The sequence below is a fragment of the Guillardia theta genome (assembly GCF_000315625.1).
Source record: "Guillardia theta CCMP2712 unplaced genomic scaffold GUITHscaffold_77, whole genome shotgun sequence".
Classification (NCBI taxonomy): domain Eukaryota; class Cryptophyceae; order Pyrenomonadales; family Geminigeraceae; genus Guillardia; species Guillardia theta.
This window is the reverse complement of record NW_005434597.1, coordinates 267,422-288,560: the sequence shown is the minus strand read 5'-3', so window position 1 is coordinate 288,560 and position 21,139 is coordinate 267,422. Positions and strand designations below refer to the sequence as shown.

Sequence of the window (21,139 nt, the reverse complement as noted above, 5' to 3'; positions counted from 1 at the left end):
CGTCTTCGCGGCTCTCTGTTATCTACAAGGTGACACGACAGGAGCTTCTCACTCCAGGTCGTCCATGTCAGCATTGTTGCCCGTCAACGCCCTCCACTCGCTCTTGTTGGGGTCGTGCTGCGCAGCAGTCAGGGACGGGCCAACAGACAGCAAGAGACGTACGGGTTTGAAGGCGAGCGGGAGCTGCTGCAGCTGAATCCGACGCATCACGCGCCCGCTACCTGCTCGCAACGTCACTCCTCCTTGAGCTACCTGACGAGCTGACCTGAGCCAAGCTTGCCTGCAGTGTGGCTGCAGCTCCTGCAGTAACACACGCAGGCGCAGCAGCCGAGGAGGGAGAGGCAAATGAGGAAGCCCATGGCGGTCCCGTTCTTGTCCAGCGAGGCCAGCTCGTCCTTGAGCTCGGAGGAGCTACCGTCGAACCAGTGGATGACCAATGGAGTTGAGTTGGGAACGTTGGTGGTCACGGCAGCTGGGGTGGTAGTTGGAAGGTTGCTGACTTCTGGAGCAAGCGATCCGTTGCCAAGTAGGACTCTGAAGGCTACCCCGAGGTTTGCGGCCTGGCGTGGAAGAAGAAAAGTCAGTCGCCCACTTCCTTACCTTTGCTCCCGCTCTTGTTCCTCCTCTTACACCCTCCTCTCCTCTCCCCTCGCTCCTGTCCCCTCGCTCCCCTCCTCTCCATTCTCCTCCTCTACCTCCCCTCACCTGTAAGGCGATGTTCATGGTCGCCAGATCGATCACCCTCTCCTCTGCATCTTGTCGACTACTTTCTTGCACTGAGAGCAGGAGCAATCAATCGAGGATGCGACAAGGAGGAAGACAGAATGGCGCAGGGAAAAGAGAGAGCCAACGGCCAAGAAAGTAGCGATGAAAGTAACGAGCTGGAGGCGGATGGATGGATGGATGGATGGATGGATGGATGGATGGATGGAGGGAGGGAGGGAGGGATTGAGGGAAGGGTATTATGGAGAAACGTCACCGCTGATTGTGATATTGACGGTGCTGTAATCGCGCAAACCTTCTTCTTCGTCCTCTTCGCCAGGAAGGAGGCCAGGGATGTCCAACAGGCTGCCTGAGTACACGATTCCTCCTTGGATGCTGCTGATGACTATCCGAGAAGGGGGCACACCGATCGCCGCTCCGATCGCCTTTGACAGTGAGTGAATGCAAACATGGAGACGGGAAGGTGAGAAGGAGACGAAGAGATATCGAGGGAAGGAGCTGACAAAGTCAGGAACAAGAATGCGGGGGGAGGGGGGCGGCGGAGTAGCCCTGGGGAGAAAGGAAGTAGCAGATGATGATGATGATGATGATGATGATGATGATGATGATGATGATGATGATGATGATGATGATGATGATGTATGATGATGATGATGATGATGAGGAGGAGGAGGCAGCATACCTGCCGGAATTGCTCTTGGGTGGAGTTGAGACGAGATGCAGAGATGAGAATTCGAAGCTGGGGGAGGAACTTAGACCCAAATCATTCCGCACGCGCGTTGCTACCTGCACGTGAACCTCCTGATAGGATGGGGGAGCTGGGCAGCGGCTGGGAGTCAGCGTAGGGATGAGCACGAGGCAGGGCGGCTCACGAGCTGGCAAGGGGATGCATTCTTCCTCCGACGTCGCTCCTGCGGATGAGTTTGTCCGCTGCAAGCCGCATGAGCTGATAGTGCGATGAGGAGAGGAGGAGGAGGAGACCTCAGGGCAGCTCAGGCATGAGCTCTGCTCGTCCTCGCTCTGGTACGTCCCAGGTGGGCACAGCCTGCGGGTGATGGTCACGCTCTCAGCTCCCCCCAGCCTCCACTTACTTGCATGGAGCTCTTCCATCCTCTCCGCTGTATCCGGGGAGACACCTGCAATCGCTCGAGGAGGAGGCGGAGGTGCCGGAGTAGGAGGAGCCGTCAGGACAACCTGCGTTTCACTGTCATCCTCCTCCTCCAAGAACAACCAGCGGATACTGAGAGCGACGACGGAGCCAGGAGGACAGTAGTGCTGGGGGATACAGCTCGAGCAGAAGGACATGCCGGACTGAGCCTGCATCTGACCTGCGGAGAGAGTGAGAGGAGAGGAGAGGAGAGGAGAGGAGAGGAGAGGAGAGGAGAGGAGAGGAGAGGAGAGGAGAGGAGAGGAGAGGAGAGGAGAGGAGAGGAGAGGAGAGCAAGGAGGAAAATGGGCGCGCTAGCATGGCCTTGAGGAGGACGTGTACTGAAGAGGCAAAGAAGAAACGTTGAGGGTGCAGGGTGAAGAAAAGACCAGGAGGGAGTAGACGAGGTAATGGGGAGGAGGCAGAAGACGGGGAGACTGGACTTTGGAGTACCTGCTGGACATTCCTCGCACGTAGATCGCCCCGTCTTGTCCTGATACGTCCCACTCTTGCAGTCCGAGCACAACGTCATCCCAGCCTGGGGCGAGAAAGTGCCTGTCAATCCATGTCAGATGTCAAAGTTGACCAGCTGAGACGATCTGCTGGGCACCTGCTGGGCATTCGTTGCACGTCGACTGGCCGAACTGTTCATTCTTCTTCCCAGCTTCACATAGTTTGCACTGTGGGTGTCAACCAGCCGTTATTCCACGGATGGACCTTTGACAAGAACATGCCTGAGCGAAGGGGAGGAACCCCTCATCGAAGCTGAAGGTCCCGGGTTGGCACGGGCTGAATAGTGCAGCTCAGGTCCAGCTGGTGGGAAAGCTGGGAAACGTCACCTGCACCGAGGACCCACTTCGCCAGTGCGACATCGCTGCTGAGAAACCCAGACATCGTTAACAAGCTGCAGCGACCCCTCCGCATCCTGCTGGACTCCTCCGATGGCGACCTGCAGCTGAACTTCAGCTGGTGTGAAGGGCTTGTCGAGGCTCACAATGGACTCGTTGATAGAGATCATCTTCAGTCCGTAGCGCTTTCCCCAGAAATTTTGACGCTCCAAGAGATTCGATGGCAGCCAATCCATACCTGGAAAAGGAGGAGGAGGAGGAGGAGGAGGAGGAGGAGGAGGAGGAGGAGGAGGAGGAGGAGGAGGTGGTGGTGGTGGTGGTGGTGGTGGAGGAGGAGAAGTGGGAAGAAGAGGAGTGAGAGGAGGAGGAGGAGAAGTGGGAGGAGGAGGAAGGGCAGAGAAGATAACAGGAAGAGGAGTGAAGGAGAGAGAATGCAAAATCCGCGAGGGGAGCAAGAGATGATGAAAGGGGGAGAACAGCAGCACGGCACACGGCCAAATGGGGGAAAGCGAAAGAAAGAATTTCAGCTCAGCAGATGATGTTATGATGCAAACAACCAGCAGCGTCACACGTCTGCTTGCTCGAGCTGCACTCCCTGGAGGAAGCATACACGTCCTCGAAGATGGTCTCGTCGGTTCCCACAATGGCTCGACCCCCAGCAACGATCAGCTGACGCCCATCACTGGCAACGGCAAAGTCTTGTCTCCCTGAACCAAGAAGACTCAGCCCACGGGAGGAGAGTGAGGAGAGGCGGAGGAGGAAGCAACATCGGGTAAGGGACAGCAGGGCCGGTAGATATGAAGGAAAGACAAGAGTAGGACAAAAGAGGCTTCACGAACCTCTCCAGTTGCTGTTGGGGGTGATAAGGCTCCACGTCATGCCATCTTGAGACGCCCACACGTCATTCTTCGCTGTGTCCTCGTCAGTCTGATTGCGACCTCCACCTCCTCCTCACCTGCTCCCGAGCTCGGGGAGGTTGGGGAAGAGAGCTTGCTACCCCCCAGGAGAATGAGCTGTTCGTTGTCTTTGCGGCCTGTAGGAGTATCAATCGGAGGAGAGGAGAAGATTTGAAGCAAGGGGGCCGGAGCTGTTGTGAGGAGAGGAAGTGGGAGGGAGGAAGAGGCAGGGACAAGGTGTTTGTGAGGAGAGTTTGGATGTTTGCAAGGACGAGAAGGTCAGTGGTGGAGAAGAGCTAGGGAACCGTGTGATAGGATTGAAAATCCAATTCTAGTCCCCCAAGGAGCCTTCTGCAAATAAAATAAGGTCAGACAAACGGTCCGGCTGCTGCTGCTGCCACTCCTCCTCCTCCTCACCTGTGTGACTTGCGACCACACCAAGCCATCCCCCGACATCCAGACATCATCTCTGAAGACAGCTTGATCTTCCGACGAGTTTTCCATCCTCTGAATGCCTCCCACCATCACTATGATCGACATGTTCATCGAGAACTTGTTGAAAAGACTCGCTGATCCCAACACGCCTCGTGGGGTCCAACTAGCCGACGCTGTCAGGAGGGTCCACGAGATATCCGCGTCCATCACCCTGCTGGAACAGACGGTCATCCTCACATTGCCATTGACATGTCAAGCACATCTCATCACTCTCACCTCTTCATGTAGGTTGAGAAGTTCCACCTCCAGACGTCGTTGAGCAAGACGACACCCTTGTCATCTAAACCCAACCCGCCGAACACATACATGCTGTAGAGGATGTCGGCAAGAAAGCAGAGCAAGCAAGAGGAAAGGAAGGATCTCACATGCTCGAGGAGGAGGCAACAGCTCCAAAGTGAGCCCGTGCTGGCCAGACCTTGGAAAAGCTGACCTCCCGCCATGTCGCTCCGTCCGACGATTCCCACACGTCATTGAGGACCTCGTAGTTTGTCGAGGACATGTTCCCAACAGCAGGAGCTTGTCGTATGCTCCCTAGCAGCACGTCATTGATTCTACTCTCCTCCATGTCTGCCGGAACTCTGAGCCCTCCCAGTACCACCATCCGATCTCCCAGATCAGATCGCATGGCGACCGCTTCATGACCGAGTCTCTTCGCCCATGGCGCTGAGATGGTCCACCTTGCCCATCGATCTGTCGAGCTGCAGCAAGGAATGTCGCAGTTCACACAATTCTTGCAGAACATGCTATCCAAACAATCAGCATCTGCAAGCACCCCACAAGTTAGACCCGGAAGCTGATCAATATTCAACACTGTTCACGGAGAGAGACAGAGCAGGACGAACAAAGGTAGAGGAGGGGGGGAGGAGAGCCGGCTTGCCTGTAATCTGAGTGCCGTCGGAGCAGGAGCATGCTGGAAGTGCGTCTCGCGGCCATGTCAGCGCCAGCAGCAGCCATAGAATCGCTCTCGCCGCCATTGCCCTCAATACTTTTCTCACTTGGTGGATGTGCAAGGGGGGTGGTAGGGTGGGGGTGATTAATAGGAAAATTGGTGGGTGGGGGTACTCTTATTCCGCCATTCCAGGAGGTGGGGGTGGTCTCTTCATCATCGACCATCTTGGCTGAAAGAACGGGGTTATGCATCATCAATGAGGAAGGATTAGAAGGGGGTGGGGGTGTAATTCAGGGGTAGGGGTCAAGCAGTATGGGGGTGGTGGGTCATGACCTCTCCCCAGCTACACCCTCCCCCATGCATCAGAGTGTTCTTGTGGTACCCCACCTTCTTCCACAACTTGAGAGTATAAGGAGGGGTGGGTGGCTGCAAATTCCTCGAATGGGGTGGGTGTCACTGATGAGGCGGGCTGGTCTGAGCACTGGTGAGGCGGGCCGGTCTGACAGGAATGTCGGGGAGCGACAGGTAACGTGCAGGAAGGGGCAGGATGATGATGAGGAGGAGGACGAGGCAAGGGGGGGGGGGGAGGAGAGAAGGAAGAGTTGAACAGACGATGAGAGTGGAAGGGAGGTTGAAGGGATGAAGAAGCACAGGCACTTATCTGATGGCTCCATGGTTGGTCCAGGGGCAGAAGCAAGGCGAGAAGAGATGAGGAGAGGCAGGAGGACAAGAGATGGAAGGAGGGGAGGAAGACGAGTTAGTCATGGCTGGAATTCATATGCAGGATTGATAAAAGTGTCACTCAGGCATCCTGCCGATGATCGGTACGGCAGCATCTCCGACCCTCGTGCTGTAAGTCCACCAGACGTAGTCATGCTACTCTCCCTCTACACAAACATCCTCAGCCCTCCCTCCGCCCTTGCTTCTTGGCTGGTTCTTCCTTTCCTCCTGTGTGCTCACCGAAGATCCCAAGGTTATCGGTATGGAGAACTGGGCAGTCAGAGAGGAAAGGAGCAGGTATTTGGCGTGACTGCTTTGCGACTTGGTTGTTCATGGTCGACTCGTTGTCAGGATGGAAGTGCTAGAAGCCGCGGACGAGAAGAAGACCATCTGCAAGTACCTGTCTTGTGGACTGATCATCCTCGTTGGTGAGGAGGGAGGAGGAGGAGGGACGGGTGTAACGTCGTCACATATCAGTGGTTGGCGCTTCTTGTTACTACCTGTGGATGCGAGTTGCGGTATGATCGGCACGAGTATGTGAGCGAGAGTCTCATAACAGTGCCGCAGATGCACTGCGGGGAAGCATGCAACAACCTGTCGGGGCCATGGGGAGGTTTGACTTGTCGAGTTGGGAGATCCGATGGGTTGACGAGTTGGCGTTAGTTCTCAATCAACCGAAGGAGAAGAAGTCGCAGGATGTCGACCTGGCGAACAGGAGGGTTCTGATCAAAGTTAGACTGTTGATAACTCCTTGTTTCTTTCCTTACCTTGCCTCCTCCAGCATCTCATGGAGGGACCTGCTCTCATGGAAGCTCAGTCGTAAGTTCAACAAGCATGACAATCTTGCCTGTTGGTTGACAAGTCTTGTGTCGTCAGGTTGACTTGGAAGGAGATCGATGGCTGGGCCAAGAAGCATCCAACTAAACCAGTCCACATTGGCATGGTGTGACATGAAGTGTTGTGGCCTCAGTGCCCTCCAATGCAACGGTGCTGATTGCGTTCTAAGGTGCTGGTGCTAGAGAACGAGTCAGAAAAGTACAAGAAGTTGATCTCTAACATGGTAGGCTGACTTGTCTCACTTGTCTCACTTGACATGTGCGTTGATGCTCTGCAGGTTTATCACAAGCTTGTCGACCTCAAGATTTGCGATGAGAACCATGTTTGCTCCGAGAACTCAATCGCTGGTGAGAAAACAGAGGAGGAGCTTTCTGTGCTTGTTGTAACAACAATCGCTAGGAAACATCAGAGCAAGAGCGTGTCCAAGGGACATCCCCTGTTCTCCCAGCATCGTTACAGAGATCGATCGGCAAGCACGTCAGCTTGCGAGGTACTGGAGATGAGATGATCGATACGATGTGTCACGTCCATGCTCCCCTGCCATTTTGGCTCTTGTTCTCTGTCCCTTACCGACTTTTGTACTCAGCGTTGCTGTCGATGGCGCTTTCAAGGGGTTGCGGGATGTGATCGAGCAGAAGAAGGTGGAGGGAGGAAGACGTCGCAAGCGTGCTGATCCTCCCCAGGGAATGGCGGCGAGCAGCGTTGCAGCGAACATGAACAAAGGTTTGTCATCAGCATTCGTTTAGGTCAAGCTTGACTTCGGTTGTCACAGTGCAGAGCAGTCTCATCAAGAGTTCGACGTATGAGAACGTGAGACTACATGTTCTTCTCCCACACCCTTCACACTTCTCTCATCTTTGCAGGCCGCGTCAACAGGGATGGGATACCAGCCTGCTGGCTACATCCCCACCTACAACCCTCCGTCGCAGATCTAAGGCTTGGAGGCGCGATGCCCTGCCGACCATCTCTGTAGTTTTCAATTATTTATTGTTTTTGATTGCAAGCTCGTTTTCCCTTTGTGACTTGCCAGTGTGCATGTGGATCACACAAACGTGCATGTTCATCAACACGTACGATCATGTCTCACTTTGATCATGGAGTTTCGGCACCAGTTAGCGATCCTGCCCGCCCTGACAATTGGCAGCAGACCAGGCTTGAAGTTTGAGACGGCTTGTCACGATGAATCAGTGTGACAAGTGGGGGCGGAAGTGTTGTAGCTCCTCGTTCAATCGCATGAAGTTGCTGTCGCACTGCTTGAAGCACTGGATAAAGTACTGGGGATCCAGCATCGCCTGTTCATGCGCAGCTTGAGTATATCATTGCAAGCTCTTCCCAAGAGTCTTGCCTGGAGCACATCGACCTTGACAAACAGCATGTTCTCAAGAGCCAGCATGTCGAGATACCGCAGAGTTTGAAACTTGTCTGTGGTCTTTTCTCTGTACAAGATTGCAATCGAGCTCTGTTCCGACAGCTTCTCTCCCTTGGCGTGGCGTTGAGGGGGAAGGTGGTTAGCGTCAAAGATGACTGGATGGACCTGAAAATTGATCGGATCAGGCACCAACAAGAGGAGGTCAACTTACCTTCTTGTCATCCTTGGTGAAGAGTAGCTTCTTCCCAGCAGCAAAATGACACTTGTTCCTGTCCCAGTGCTCAATATCTTCCACCATCCCCATCCCGCTGGCGCGATGAAGCAGTTGGTAAATCTTCTCGGGCGTGTCGAGCTCGATTCCTTGCTCGCTGCAGCTCTTGAGCACGACCGGAGCGCTTGCCCCCTCCCCTGCATGCTCAAACTTCCAACTGATGTGGTCGGAGTACCTCCTCGACTTAGACAGCAGGTGCAAGTTGACGTTGACGTGCATCGGATGCTTCCCCCATGAGAAGATGTCTAGCGCCCGAGCAGCAGCCTCGATGTTGGGCCCCAGGGAGCGAAGGAACATGACGAAGTTCCTCGTCTCTGCGCTGAGAAAGCTCAGCAAGTTGAGGAAGGAAGGCAGGATCAGATGGTAATGGCGCTGCGACTCCTCCAGGGTGAGGCCTGCAGGGCAGCAGCAGCTGCTCAGGAGAGCATGCGCACGAGGGAACGAAGAGGGAGGGGGAGAGGGAGAGGGGAGGGAGAGGGAGAGGGAGAGGGAGAGGGAGGGAGGGAGAGAGAGAGAAAGAGAGAAGGAGAGGGAGAGGGAGAAGGTGAAGGAGAGGGAGAGGGAGAGGGAGAGGGGAGGGAGATTACCTTGTGTGCGAGGAACGTCGCTCGGCCATTCGATGAGCTGCATCAGGTCCTCGAGAAAGTTCCTGTAGATCCTTCCCGGCCCTTCACTCGTGAACTTCTTGCTGTTGGCCTCGCCCAGCACGTCGAAGCATGACACCGAGTCGCTAGGAGGGTACCCGATGAAGCGGATGGACTGCGGCATGTGGCTGGAGGTGGAGGAGGAGATAATGCTTCTGACTAGCGGAGGGACCGCTGCATGGTGACCTGCCTGTCGGTCGACCACCCGTAGAGGGCTGGAGTCATGCCAACAGTAAGTGGGGTGAAGGCGATCGAAGTCCTCCAGGTTCTCAAGGCTTGCCGTCGGGTCACTTCCCTCAGGAGCCTTGATCTGCCGGATGTAGGCGGCTCTTGCTATGAGCACGTTGATCAGATCCTCTACAGCCTTGGGCCCTCCGTCACGATGCACGGGCATGATAGTTTCCTCCAGGCTGACGTTGAGCCATAGCACCCTCTCAGTCATGACGTTTCTTCTTCCTCACTTCATCCTCCTCCTCTCTTACCTCAGCCTCTTCTTGTGTGCTCCTCTCCTCCCCTGCCCACCCCCTTCCTCTTCATTCGCTCTCCTCCCTCTCCCTCCGACATCGCGTCTCTACCAGTAGGACAAGGGAACAGACGCTTCCACACTCGGCGGGGTAGTTATTGGAGATATAAGGGGTAGTGGGGTACCGTACCATTCGTAATCCAGAGAGATAATGAAGGACGACATGGAGCAATGATGAAGAGCACGTGAGAACTTCTTGACTTGATGAGAAAGAGACAACAAGAGAGAAGAGGGGAGATGGATCATCTGCGTCTTGTTCCAACGATCGACACAAGAAGACTTTGGGCTTCCAGTTGTCGTAATTTCATGTGAAACTAGTTCGTTAGCATCATCACAAGCTCTTTTTAGCCTCCTCGCGTCCTCTACATCAAGCACAGATGGCAACGGATCCCTTCCCCGGTCATTCGCCAGCTCTTGGCTGTCTCAGAACTCCTCCGACACTGCGTCCTTGACCAGCTTCAGTACCTCCTGCCGCTTCCCTTCCTCCGGAAGAGCTTTTAGGACTAGCTGTAAACTCAGAGTAAGCTGCATGCAACTGCTTCCTCCTCCTCCTCCTCCTCCTCCTCCTCCTCCTCCTCCTCCTCCTCCTCCTCCTCCTCGTCCTTCTCCCTCCTCCTCCTCCCTCGTCATCCTCCCTCCTCCCTCCTCCCTCGTCCTCCTCCCTCCTCCCTCCCTCCTCCTCCTCGACCTCCAGCAGCTCCGCATCGTGAAGTTTGATCAGAGAAGCAGGGAACTTGTAGAAGTAGTCCTGCACACCGGGTGAGCTACGTACGACGTCCTTCATCAACACAGACCTCAGCCGAGATCTCGTTTCTCTTGAGCTCTCCACATCCCTGCCCAAGGGCTCTGTCACGTTGGGCAGCAGAGGGCGGTACTGACCTCTCGAAACTTCATGAACTCTTGTCGATCTCCTATCTCCTCCATCACCACCTTCATCAAGACCTGCAGCGCACAACGTTTCATGCAAGCGCTCCACCCTCTTCTCCTCCGCTCACTCACCTTGGGGTCATTGAGGTCCAGCTTCTTCCTCTCCTCTGCCTTCTTCTTGGCAGCTGCCTGACAGCATCAATCAGCGAGGCTCATTCATACCGGTTAAGCTCTCACCTTGTCCATGGCTTCGATGATGCGGTCCATCTCAACTTCCCCGTTGTCCAGAAGTTCCACAAGTTTCTATCATCATCACAATGTTGTCAGGAATGAAGGCATCGAGTGTTGATAAGATGTCTCACCAACATGTCCATAGTGCTCAACTCTTCGTCTGTGTACTTGGATGCTTTCTTCGAGGCCTTTGCCCTGGACGGCGCGAGCTGCTTCGCCTTTGGTTGTTTCTTCTCGAACTCCAGCAACTCTGTGGCACATTCATGAGGGAGCTCAGCGGAAGGGTCCATCATCTCAAACCTGGGAAAACATCTTCCTCCTGGGAAACCTGAGCATGCGAGCACGTCGATGATACAGCAGGGGACGCATGGGTTGAAGGGCCCTCCAGATCGACCTCATGCTGCCCTTCCTTTCCTCCTACCTTGCTCATCTTCTCCTCCAACTGCTCCTTCACCTCCTCCTGGATCGTCCCTTCCGCCTCCTGCCCCCCCTCCTGTTTATCATGCTCCTGTGCGCCTGACTGCTGAGCGTGCATATCGCAAGAGAGGCGCATGACATCAACTTTGCTGCGAGTCAGCATGATAGCAGGAGTGATCCACCGGTGAGGCAGAGCTTGATACCCCACCCAGCTCAGCCGACCGATCCTGGCAGAGCACTTTGGGCAGCAGAGCTTACCCTCCGTGTCTCCCGCCACGTTGTCCATCCAGTCGACAGGACTCTCGAGGAAGAAGGAGCCGCTGTCAGTCCCGTAGTTGATCTCGTCTTGTAACAGGTCCTGCTCCTTGCAGAGGGTGAACCTGCACATTCTACAAGCCAAGACAACCACTTCCGCAGGAGTGAGAGGGGTGGTAGTTTCCTCTCCTTGTGTATCCGCAGAATTGAGAGGGGTTGTAGTTTCCTCTTCTTGTTGCATGTCTCGCTCGTGGGTGGGTTGGAAGACAGGATCGATGTCCATACACTATCGACAACAGACCAGCCTGTTCTGTCTAGTACACGACTTATCCCTCCAGCTCCTTGCTCGTGATAGCAAACTACATGCAATCGCACATTTGCAAGGTGTGTTCCTGGTGAATAGGTGGATACTGGCACTCAAGGTTCTGCATGAATATCTTCTCTACCTCCTCCCTCCTCCCTCCTCTCAGTCTAGCATCGCAAATTTCGTCCGCACATGCGAATTCAGTTTTACTCAACAAATATTCAAGTCCTCCTCAGATTACTGGTATAAGAGATGCTGAAGACAGCAAGTGACACGATCAACTGTCAAGCTTTCAACGGTGGCATCGAGTTACCGTACTGTCGTTGAGTCACTACTGCGAATCTCCCGGTACAGTGCAGTCTCAGTTGCAAAGAGGAATGTTCTACTCGATCAAAATCCGCGAACAATTCGTAACGAGCCTCAGGATCTGTGAGTTCGGAGTTCGCGCAGTCAACAATCCGATCATCATGAATATCGATCACAAAGAATAATTCTATTCATCCAGTCTACAAGTATGTACAAAAGATTAAAATAAACAAGCTTGTAAGTTACAGAGCGCTATTGCAGTTGGCACGGAGGCTTGTTTTCCTTCTTGTCTTCATTCTGCTTCATCTCATCCAGTCTGCTCAAGGCCAGTTAGATCGACCCATCAGTGCATCAGGCATCGTTTCTGATCGGTGTACCTTTCCATAATCTCCTTCAGAGGTGGTCTTTCTTCTACAACCTGTGAGCAGCAGCTCTGCACACTAATGAGAGAGCAGGAGAGAAAAGAAATAGCGCGCAAGCACCATGAGAAGGTCCTTGGTTCCGCATTTCCATGACAAGAACTTTGTGAGGTGAGCAAGCGCCTGCTTGACAGTGAGCTGGATGGACAAACCCTCGAGCAATCTCTCACCTTTCCCCTATTTCTGTTGCACAGAATGAAGAGAAAGATCTTCCCAAAGCTAATCACAAGGTGTCAAGGCCCACACAAAGACCACCATCGCTTGCCTGTAAATATCTGCTTCTGCGCCGAACATATCTCCTCGTATCACTTCAGGAGCAGAGTAATCATTGCAATTGAGGTTAAGTCTGTGCTTGTACGTCTTCATCATCCCCCTCTTTCTCAACGCCATCTTAAGGCCAACATCCGCAACCTTGACATGGTCGTGGTCGTCCAGGATCAGGTCTTGAGGCTCCAGCCGGCCGAAGAAGAAAGCAGGAGAAGACGAATGAAGGAAAGAAAGAGCACGGCAAAGTTGCAATGCCCACCTATGAACCAAACGCTTCGAGATGGGCCTTGCCTTGACCCTCATCTCCATCGTCATGGTACTGAGCTCTGCAAGCACCCAGACCGAGGTCTCGTTGAGAGGGACGGCAACAGGACCATGATACATCTGGATATGAGGATGTCGAAGATCGACCAAGTCTTCAAGGAGACCGATGGCTTCTTCTCGTTTGAATTCCTTGCTGATCTTCATGTCAAGCACCAGGACGGAACACTTGCTGTTCTTCCATACTGCGTCGTAGTACACCCCGTATCTCCCCAGCGTCGATGACTTGTACTCCACTTGGATCGCTTCTCTCTTCACCATGATGGTATGACTAGTGGGCTGGTTCATGAAGTCTGACAGAACCTTGAACCTGACTTTCTCCTGTGAAGAAGATTCGTCGCTACTACCAGAAGATCGGTTGTCGCTGTTGAACCCAAAGTCGCTCATCATCATAGAAGATGGGGTGGAAGTGCAGGATGTTTCATAGGCGTCTTCGTCTGTCTCTTCAACTTCTGCCAAGCTCGGCAAAGAAGGCAACTTTCTGAAGGAAGTAGAAGACGTTATCTCTTTCTCATCTCCTTCTCGGGTTCCGAAGTGCTCACACAGAGCCTATGAACACGTCAACAAAAGGAAAGGAAGGACATTCTCCGTCTCACCCACACAAGCGACAAGTCCTTTTCTTGTGGAGAAGAAGAATCAAGATCGTACGAGGCGATTCTCACGTCGAGGTCCACGCCCACGCTCTTCAAACAAGACCCACTAGAGTCCTGTAAGAAATCGCAATCAAGAGCAACGAAGGATATTGTGTGCGAAGACAATGAGTGATGAGAAGCAAGATAGTTTGAAAGTAACGAGCTACAATCATTCATCCTACCTCCGACCCTCCAGCACTCGCCCGTGTGTGCATGGCTGATGGGTGCCTGGTGGTAGACGATGGGGGGGCGGACGAGAGAGGACGGGGGCGAGTATAAAAGAATTCGAGATTGGTACAAATTTAAAATCAATATTTCAGATGGTCGCACACGAAAAACATATTCTTCATGATAATCACGTTACTCTTCGGTTGGCTAGTCTGTCAATTTGAGGGGAGGGTAGGTGTATGCTCCAATGCATACCATGTACCACCTACCCCATCGTAGGTTCTTCAAAGCTTTGCCCTGCCATTTTGCTTTGGAAAGAGATTATGCTGATGCTATCCTGGTATATTGTTGAGAGGCAGGAACCCATTGTGTGGTAATGGGTAGGGTAGTGGTAGTCTTATCTCAGGGAGGGAGTACTGGTCTAATCCTATACAAAAAGTGGGGTGGACTTTTTGAAGGGGTACTAGTAGTTAATTGGGAAACGGGGGGGTGGAACCAGGGGGTTGGGTAGCAATGTGCAACTCTGTGGTACGTAGGACGTATTTTAAATTGTTTTAAAACAAAAAGTATTGTTCTGTTTATTACACTTAAACAATATATATAAATTGTACGATGTAGTTTCAACAAGTTTTACTCTACTGCAATTTGTACATCTAATTGATATATCAGAAAACAGTTTTATACATATAAATATTTTTTGTGGATCTAGTTATAGGGGATCTCTATTTAAAACTTTATAAACTGGCGCCCATAAAAAAAAACACAAGGGGGTTCATCCCGAGTGTTTATATCTGATGCCCGGGCCGACCGGCACTTCAAGTCCTGGGTCCATCAAGAGGAATTTATAACTCAAAGTGAAGTTAAAAATCAGTACGAGGACTTGGGTCAGAGTCTGTCGCCTGCCCGCTACAGTCTGCTGCCACTGTGGAACAGCTTTTCAACTATACCGGTGGAATAACCCGTGAATCCTCCACCGCCTCATCCTATGCCACGGTGCGCTATTTAATGGTCAAGCCGCAAAAGTGAGTATTCCACAGGGCGATGTGCATCGTCAAACATTTGTTTGTGGGCCCCTCACAGACCAGAAAGTTCAAACGATGAAGCCATGCCTAGACTCATCAACGATGTGCAGGTTGCACCTCGGATCTGCTAATCTGACACGACATTGATAGCTGAAACATCTTGTATGCGCGTGCAAGAAGCGTATACGCTCTGGATGCGAAGAAAAGCCTCAGTGAAAGCGATCCTTTCCTCGATGGTGTCATACCTGCTTTCCCCACTTGAAATACAACTCAAAAAAAATCACCAAATGCACATCAGTCTGTACATTTGTAAGCTGATATCTTCTCACTACAAGTGAAATTTCAGTGATCCAGTGAGGAAAGAAACTTGGGTCTCTCAATTCAATTCAAGGCTTCTTGTACGTGCTTTTGCATATCTCGAGTCTTGCATCTCACTGTTGCTCATGTGAGAGATCCAGGTTCCCATGGAAAGAGATGAAAGAGAAGAACGAACCACGTCTCAGATGATGACTACTCACATGCTTGCTATGAGATGGACTAGTAGGAAGGGGGAGCCGAACGAGGAAACCGAACCAAGTACATAAACTGTATGGACCCCACCCTGACAGGGCGAGCCTCTCATCTGAGGCCGTGTTAGTATAGTGGTTAGTATCCCCGCCTGTCACGCGGGAGACCTGGGTTCAATTCCCAGACGCGGCGACCTTTACCGATGGTCCTCCTGAAATTACAGGAGTCTCTCCCTCCTTTTTGCTGAAAAGTCTGAGGGGTATGGGGGAAACATTTTTGGGTTGTCCCGACAGTCAGGAAACTGAGTTATCTACCATGCTGCGATGGATGATGCTCACGGCGATGACAGCAGCGATGTTGAACGGAACCGGCTCAGATGCGATCTACGAGCACAACCATCATGTTGTGAGTCCTCCAGGTATTACTACCCTCAGCGTGGTCTTCACTGGTCATGACGCTAAGTTAATCATAACTTGTTGATGTTTCGTAGAGTTCGGTACTGGCAACAATGCTGGATCGCATCACATGGTTTGTGAAGGATGGCCAGCATGCTCTCTATCGCTCTATCTTGAATGGATGCATGGTAGCATGGTATGGCAAAGAACACTGTCATGTCTTCACTGCTCAGTATTTACCGTACAATTTGTGTGACCCTCAACTTTGGTCTTAGGGTGTTGTATCAGAAGAGAAGACTTTGCGCAATGAAATCAATCAGGTGAACCAAAGGCTTTTTCGCTTTTGAAAAGTGATTATATGCTTCATCTCGCAGTTGTCCTCGATTAATTGCTCAAAAACATCTTGCAGTTCCTCGGAAAGGGTCAAGGAGATTGAAGATCAGTTGAAACAAGCACAAACCCTGTTGGACAAGACCGAAGCTGCAGTAGCGAAGCAGAACAAGGTAAAGAGGGAAGAATAGAGCTTACGAGAGCTCCTTACCTGCATCAAGGCTCAAGACGACTTCTGGGAGAGGTGGCTTAAATCCGTGGATGCCCGGCTCAGGAAGCTTGACGAGATTGGAAAAGAAATCAAGGTGATCGACAGGAAAGAGGCAGAGAGTCAGCTGGACAAGATAAAAGAGCTCACACTAGATGTGTCTTTGCTCGGAGAACATCGCATGAGGTTTGAACTTGACGGAACCAGGGACAGACAAGACACTGCAACTATCCCTTCCTCTGATCCCCGCAGATCGACGGCTACCATCCGCGAGGAGTTTCTGAACAAATCGTGGGACTACCTCGTGCTCGATTCATCAAGTATCAATTCAGAAATCATCCGAACTCACGTAAGTAGTGATGTCGAGGACGAAAGTCCACGATGAAAGCAGCGGACTGGCAGCACAGACTCGAACTGGTGGTCAACCAGGGGAAATGACACTCGTCCTGACGCGTCCTACCTGACATGTGTCTTCTTGTGTTCCCTGCTCTGACCATTTGATGTTAGGCGGAGCAGAGGTCCCTGTGCCTCCTGCGCGAGCTGCTCGATGCCTGGCTGTCGGCGGGCGCGGTCGAGCACACGAGGTGCCCGCTGGGGAGGGAGGAAGACGATTGCTTCATGCGATGCTCGAGATACTGCAGAGCCTACAGCAAGGTCGGACACGCAGACCAATCTAGACCGACCCAAGGAGAGACGCAGGGGTAGACGGGGGAAGCAGGAGGAGTAAGATAGAGGCTCAGGGACTAGGGAGAGAGCTGACTGGCGGGAGTGATCCGACAGTGAGGGAGAAGAAGATATGGTGCTGACATGACATGACAGTGTCGAGGAGCTGCGGTGATGGGGTCGTCGTGCCTGGTAACGGAGGATGGGTCACTTCTGCCTCTTCTCCATCGCCTACCGGAGACGCGGGTAAGCGAGCAACGCTGCCTTGTGCTTGATCGTGGAGCTGCTTCATGGCTGACGAGACGGCGGAACGGGCAGGTGCTGGTGAAGGAGAGCAGCTCCTCGCTGTCTGTGTCGAGGCTCGAGGGCAGGTAGACGGCTTCCATCGAGGCCTCTCTGCCGTGACTCGTCCAAGAGCCTGAGGTGCGCTGGATGCACCAGGGCTGATAAAATCAAAGCTAGCGTTATTCTGTTGGAGGTGGCGTGGCGTGTGTAAGGGATCGAACCTTGACGCCCAGCGCTCAGAAGTTGAGGTTTCTGTTTCGACATTCCATAAGGGCTCCCAGCCGCCGCTTGGCGGGCACTTGCTGGGGGAATGCCGGTTTATGTGCTCTATGTTATGTTCATCCCGCAAGTCTTCCTTCCATGATTTCCTCCTTGTGTCTTGAACGATCGGACTGCCTGCAGGCAGCCATGCCAGTGTTGTCGGTGTCCCGCAAGGCTCATCCAGATCGCTACCATTTCGTGTCTCACCCCGAAGCTTCACGGGTTGACGTCTGCAGTGAATGCTCAAGGCATCCCGCTGAATCACTGCGCTACACCTTTATGTGTGATCCAGCAGCATGCTTGAGCATTCACTGTAGACGTCTGCGACCGTAAAGCTTCGGGGTGTGACACGCTCCCTCCACCCACAAGAACCACCGCACCATCTCGACCATCGAGTCTTTGAAAGGAGTGACTAAAGGCAATACCCTTTCATGAGCAAACGCAACCAACGCAAGACTGCGAGGAGCTGCGGTGATGGCTGAGGTCGTCATGGTCGTCATGGTCGTCGTGCGTCCGCTTGAGGGCAGCACGAGACATTCTCGTTGAGCCCTCACCTCCTGTACCCGCGGTCAGGTCGTGAGTGCACTCGCTCGATGATGTACAGCTTGTATTGCATGCTAGTTTACACGTGCCTATCTACACCTCTCTGTCCTTGTCCTCCGTCGGCGAGTCTATGTCTGTGCATGGGTCTCCGTCGCGTCAGTTATCATAGCAGCCCCTCCTCGCCGCCCTCCTCGATCGTCCTGCTGGCCAGCGCTTTCCTCCTCGCTGCCATCACGCTCCCCAGCACTAGCGCGCCTCCCGTCCCAGCCTTCCTCGACGTCCTTCCGCCCTCTTCGGGGGTGGCGGGAGAGGGCAAGAGGGCGGGGTGGGGCGGGGAGGAGGAGGGTCTTGACCATGCGGAGACGTGAGCGATCTTGATGGTAGAACGGGGGGTAGGGAGTGTGGTCATGGCAGGGGTCAGGAGGGGGGGAGGGAGGGCGTGTGTGGACAGCGAGGCGATGAGGAGGAGGACGGGAGGATGTGGTGCAAGTAGTAGAGGATGAACGGGGTGTTTGAAGGACTTTAAAATGGGGTTGTTGTTGATTTTGTCCACTGGAGCCCTTGAGGGGACAAGTGACCTCGTTGGTCGTCCTTCTAGACGAGTTGCTGACTGTCACTCCATGCCCCAGGAAAGCTTCTGACTGGTCTAAAAAGGTTGCAAACTATAGAGTGACAGTCAGCAAACACGATCTCTCAACGCATCAACAAACTCTAAAGCTCTTGATCACGAGGGCCCGGGGGAAGTCTCCGTCTGCTAAACCCACAGCACCTCCCCCACCTCCTCCTCATCGCCTCGCTGTCCACACACGCCCTCCCTCCCCCCCTCCTGATTCCCTACCATGACCCCACTCCCTACCCCCCGTTCTACCATCAAGATCGCTCACGTCTCCGCATGGTCAAGACCCTCCTCCTCCCCGCCCCACCCCGCCCTCTTGCCCTCTCCCGCCACCCCCGAAGAGGGCGGAAGGACGTCGAGGAAGGCTGGGACGGGAGGCGCGCTAGTGCTGGGGAGCGTGATGGCAGCGAGGAGGAAAGCGCTGGCCAGCAGGACGATCGAGGAGGGCGGCGAGGAGGGGCTGCTATGATAACTGACGCGACGGAGACCCATGCACAGACATAGACTCGCCGACGGAGGACAAGGACAGAGAGGTGTAGATAGGCACGTGTAAACTAGCATGCAATACAAGCTGTACATCATCGAGCGAGTGCACTCACGACCTGACCGCGGGTACAGGAGGTGAGGGCTCAACGAGAATGTCTCGTGCTGCCCTCAAGCGGACGCACGACGACCATGACGTCAGCCATCACCGCAGCTCCTCGCAGTCTTGCGTTGGTTGCGTTTGCTCATGAAAGGGTATTGCCTTTATGCACTCCTTTCAAAGACTCGATGGTCGAGATGGTGCGGTGGTTCTTGTGGGTTGACATGGGTGGAGGGAGCGTGTCTCACCCCCTCGGAGCGGATGCACCATCAGGAGTTGTTAACCTTCACCTGTACATTTGGCCGCGACGAGACTGCCGCCAAGATTGAAGAGGAGGTCTAGCAGAGACTCCGATTCACAGCTGTCCAATGAGATCGCGTTCTCCGGCGCATGGAGATCGCAGGACAGTCGCCACATGTGATGCGATCACATGGCAAGCATGTTTACATGAACCCTGTGGCAACCGTGTGTCAGTTGCTACTTCAAGTTCTCAAGACACGGCAGAGGCCACTGGCACTGGCTGTTTGTGTACCCTTTCTAGCAGCGTGCCTTGCGAGGCAATGCTGTGGAACGTCATGATACGCGTACGGTCGCCGACCTTCACGCCGTTCCCTTCCTGAAGTCATGCTTGACTTCATTCAAGCAGACTCATCGCTCTGGGAGTCGTGCTTAGTACGTCCTAAGCTGGCAGACTAGCAGAAGCAGCGGCTGTGGAGTGTATCAGAGCAGAGTCTGAAAGATTCGTGAGCAAGAGTCAGATGACAAGAATCGTCAGCAAGTTGATAGCGAAGTCTTTTGAGAGAGTACAGCCCTAGCACAGCGAGCTCAACTCAGACTGGACCTACCCAGGGTAAGGGACAGCACTCAAGGCTAGGCTTAGCCTTGATCGTCAACAAAGTCAGGCAACGGCCTCTCAGAGGACTGGAGGCATACAACGGCTCTCAAGAGGTGAATGACCCCTGGTGGCCGAGAGAGAGAGAGCCTCATCAGTACGGGTGGTTTCGGCCATCACTCTTGGTAAGAAGTGGAGCAGAAGCTGATGTATAAGGATCAGCCTCTTCAGCTACAACGGTCTGTTTCTCGTCATGTTGGATGCCACGCTGATCTAGCATCGCCAGTATAATCGACATCACTGCACTTCACCTTCACGCTGATCTAGCATCGCCAGTATAATCGACATCACTGCACTTCACCTTCACGTGTGATCCAGCAGAGTTGCCTTGAGCATTCGCGGCAGACGTCAGCAACCCATAAAGCTTCGAGGTGTGACACTACGGTAGTATCAAGCTTCGCGCCTCCACCTTCGCTACCAAGGCGTATGCTTTCAGTCCTCTGAGAGGCCATTGCCTGACTTTGTTGACGATCAAGGCTAAGCCTAGCCTTGCTGTCCCTTACCTCGGGTAGGTCCAGTCTGAGTTGAGCTCGCTGTGCTAGGGACACTCTGATGCAAGGACATACTCGCCTGTGCGACTTATTGTGCAGCAGTGCGTGGTGGCAATCCTTTCAGGGAACAAGATGCAAGGGGAAGACAAGACGGAAGAGCTGGAACAGGCAAGACATGATGGACTGAGGACTTGACCATCTTTATCTGTCTAACGGCAGTTTTACAATGTCAGCAAACCGATACAGAACAGTCTGAACGCTCATTCATGGTTCCTTGAACATAGAATGAAGTGACCCTTCCTGTTGTGCATCACTGAATCATCCCACTCAAGCACGTAAATTTGCATTTTCCCCCTCTGCCTTGCAACTTACGTGATGCTGGCCTCCCATCAACAACCATGGCTGAGTCGTGCGCTGTTGCAGGGAGAGCGAGATGACCAAAACAAGTCGCATGATACAGAAACGATGACGGGGTTTTACAGTTACTGAGCGACGAGTGCACTTTCGTGGGGCAGTTTGTCGAAGGAGCAAACAGCCTGTCTTTCAGCTCTTGCTTTATTCTAACATCCTACTTTACACGTGCCTATCTACACTTCTTCTCTTCCTTTCTTTCTGTTCTCACTTGGAGTTGCTCAGCTTATCGCAGCAGGGTCTTCTCATCGCCGCCCTCCTCGATCGTCCTGCTGGCCAGCGCTTTCCTCCTCGCTGCCATCACGCTCCCCAGCACTAGCGCGCCTCCCGTCCCCGCCTTCATCGACGTCCTTCCGCCCTCTTCGGGGATGGCGGGAGAGGGC

General features: G+C 53.3%; 6 protein-coding genes and 1 non-coding gene across 7 annotated transcripts; 3 read left to right on the top strand and 4 right to left on the bottom strand.

Moving 5' to 3' along the window:
* Window positions 1–48: 48 nt before the first annotated feature.
* GUITHDRAFT_143656 (hypothetical protein) lies at window positions 49–4,851 on the bottom strand (the record flags this gene model as incomplete). The annotated part of the gene is made up of 20 exons (XM_005826173.1): window positions 49–117; window positions 163–221; window positions 266–560; window positions 706–776; window positions 1,019–1,148; window positions 1,406–1,474; window positions 1,510–1,653; window positions 1,705–1,768; window positions 1,815–1,859; window positions 1,955–2,051; window positions 2,324–2,425; window positions 2,481–2,550; window positions 2,727–2,956; window positions 3,276–3,425; window positions 3,558–3,629; window positions 3,674–3,751; window positions 3,920–3,965; window positions 4,032–4,263; window positions 4,326–4,418; window positions 4,475–4,851. The coding sequence occupies 20 exons, from the start codon at window positions 4,849–4,851 to the stop codon at window positions 49–51; spliced, it is 2,493 nt and encodes an 830-aa protein (XP_005826230.1).
* Window positions 4,852–5,980: 1,129 nt separating this feature from the next.
* GUITHDRAFT_114685 (hypothetical protein) lies at window positions 5,981–7,490 on the top strand (the record flags this gene model as incomplete). The annotated part of the gene is made up of 14 exons (XM_005826172.1): window positions 5,981–6,015; window positions 6,070–6,146; window positions 6,196–6,236; window positions 6,286–6,331; window positions 6,382–6,449; window positions 6,500–6,537; window positions 6,595–6,661; window positions 6,725–6,778; window positions 6,833–6,902; window positions 6,955–7,045; window positions 7,142–7,196; window positions 7,239–7,278; window positions 7,328–7,365; window positions 7,419–7,490. 14 exons carry the CDS (start codon window positions 5,981–5,983, stop codon window positions 7,488–7,490), a joined length of 792 nt encoding a protein of 263 aa, XP_005826229.1.
* Window positions 7,491–7,526: 36 nt separating this feature from the next.
* GUITHDRAFT_154493 (hypothetical protein) lies at window positions 7,527–8,419 on the bottom strand. Its single transcript, XM_005826171.1, has 3 exons — window positions 8,136–8,419; window positions 7,901–8,089; window positions 7,527–7,847 (listed from the first exon to the last, which is right to left on the bottom strand). Exons 1-3 carry the CDS (start codon window positions 8,412–8,414, stop codon window positions 7,740–7,742), a joined length of 576 nt encoding a protein of 191 aa, XP_005826228.1. The 5' UTR covers window positions 8,415–8,419; the 3' UTR covers window positions 7,527–7,739.
* Window positions 8,420–11,016: 2,597 nt separating this feature from the next.
* Window positions 11,017–11,193, bottom strand: GUITHDRAFT_47373 (hypothetical protein; the record flags this gene model as incomplete). Its single annotated transcript, XM_005826170.1, has 1 exon — window positions 11,017–11,193. A coding segment is annotated over one exon (177 nt), but the record flags the coding sequence as incomplete, so codon positions are not given.
* Window positions 11,194–11,994: 801 nt separating this feature from the next.
* GUITHDRAFT_114682 (hypothetical protein) lies at window positions 11,995–13,558 on the bottom strand (the record flags this gene model as incomplete). The annotated part of the gene is made up of 6 exons (XM_005826169.1): window positions 11,995–12,058; window positions 12,120–12,175; window positions 12,225–12,284; window positions 12,332–12,370; window positions 12,414–13,298; window positions 13,346–13,558. The coding sequence occupies 6 exons, from the start codon at window positions 13,556–13,558 to the stop codon at window positions 11,995–11,997; spliced, it is 1,317 nt and encodes a 438-aa protein (XP_005826226.1).
* Window positions 13,559–15,198: 1,640 nt separating this feature from the next.
* On the top strand, window positions 15,199–15,270 carry GUITHDRAFT_t89. The gene has a single exon. It is a non-coding gene; the product is annotated as a tRNA-Asp (tRNA).
* Window positions 15,271–15,393: 123 nt separating this feature from the next.
* Window positions 15,394–17,219, top strand: GUITHDRAFT_165014 (hypothetical protein; the record flags this gene model as incomplete). Its single annotated transcript, XM_005826168.1, has 8 exons — window positions 15,394–15,496; window positions 15,569–15,669; window positions 15,749–15,793; window positions 15,848–15,976; window positions 16,025–16,360; window positions 16,519–16,665; window positions 16,831–16,920; window positions 16,993–17,219. 8 exons carry the CDS (start codon window positions 15,394–15,396, stop codon window positions 17,047–17,049), a joined length of 1,008 nt encoding a protein of 335 aa, XP_005826225.1. The 3' UTR covers window positions 17,050–17,219.
* Between the last annotated feature and the right edge of the window lie 3,920 nt (window positions 17,220–21,139).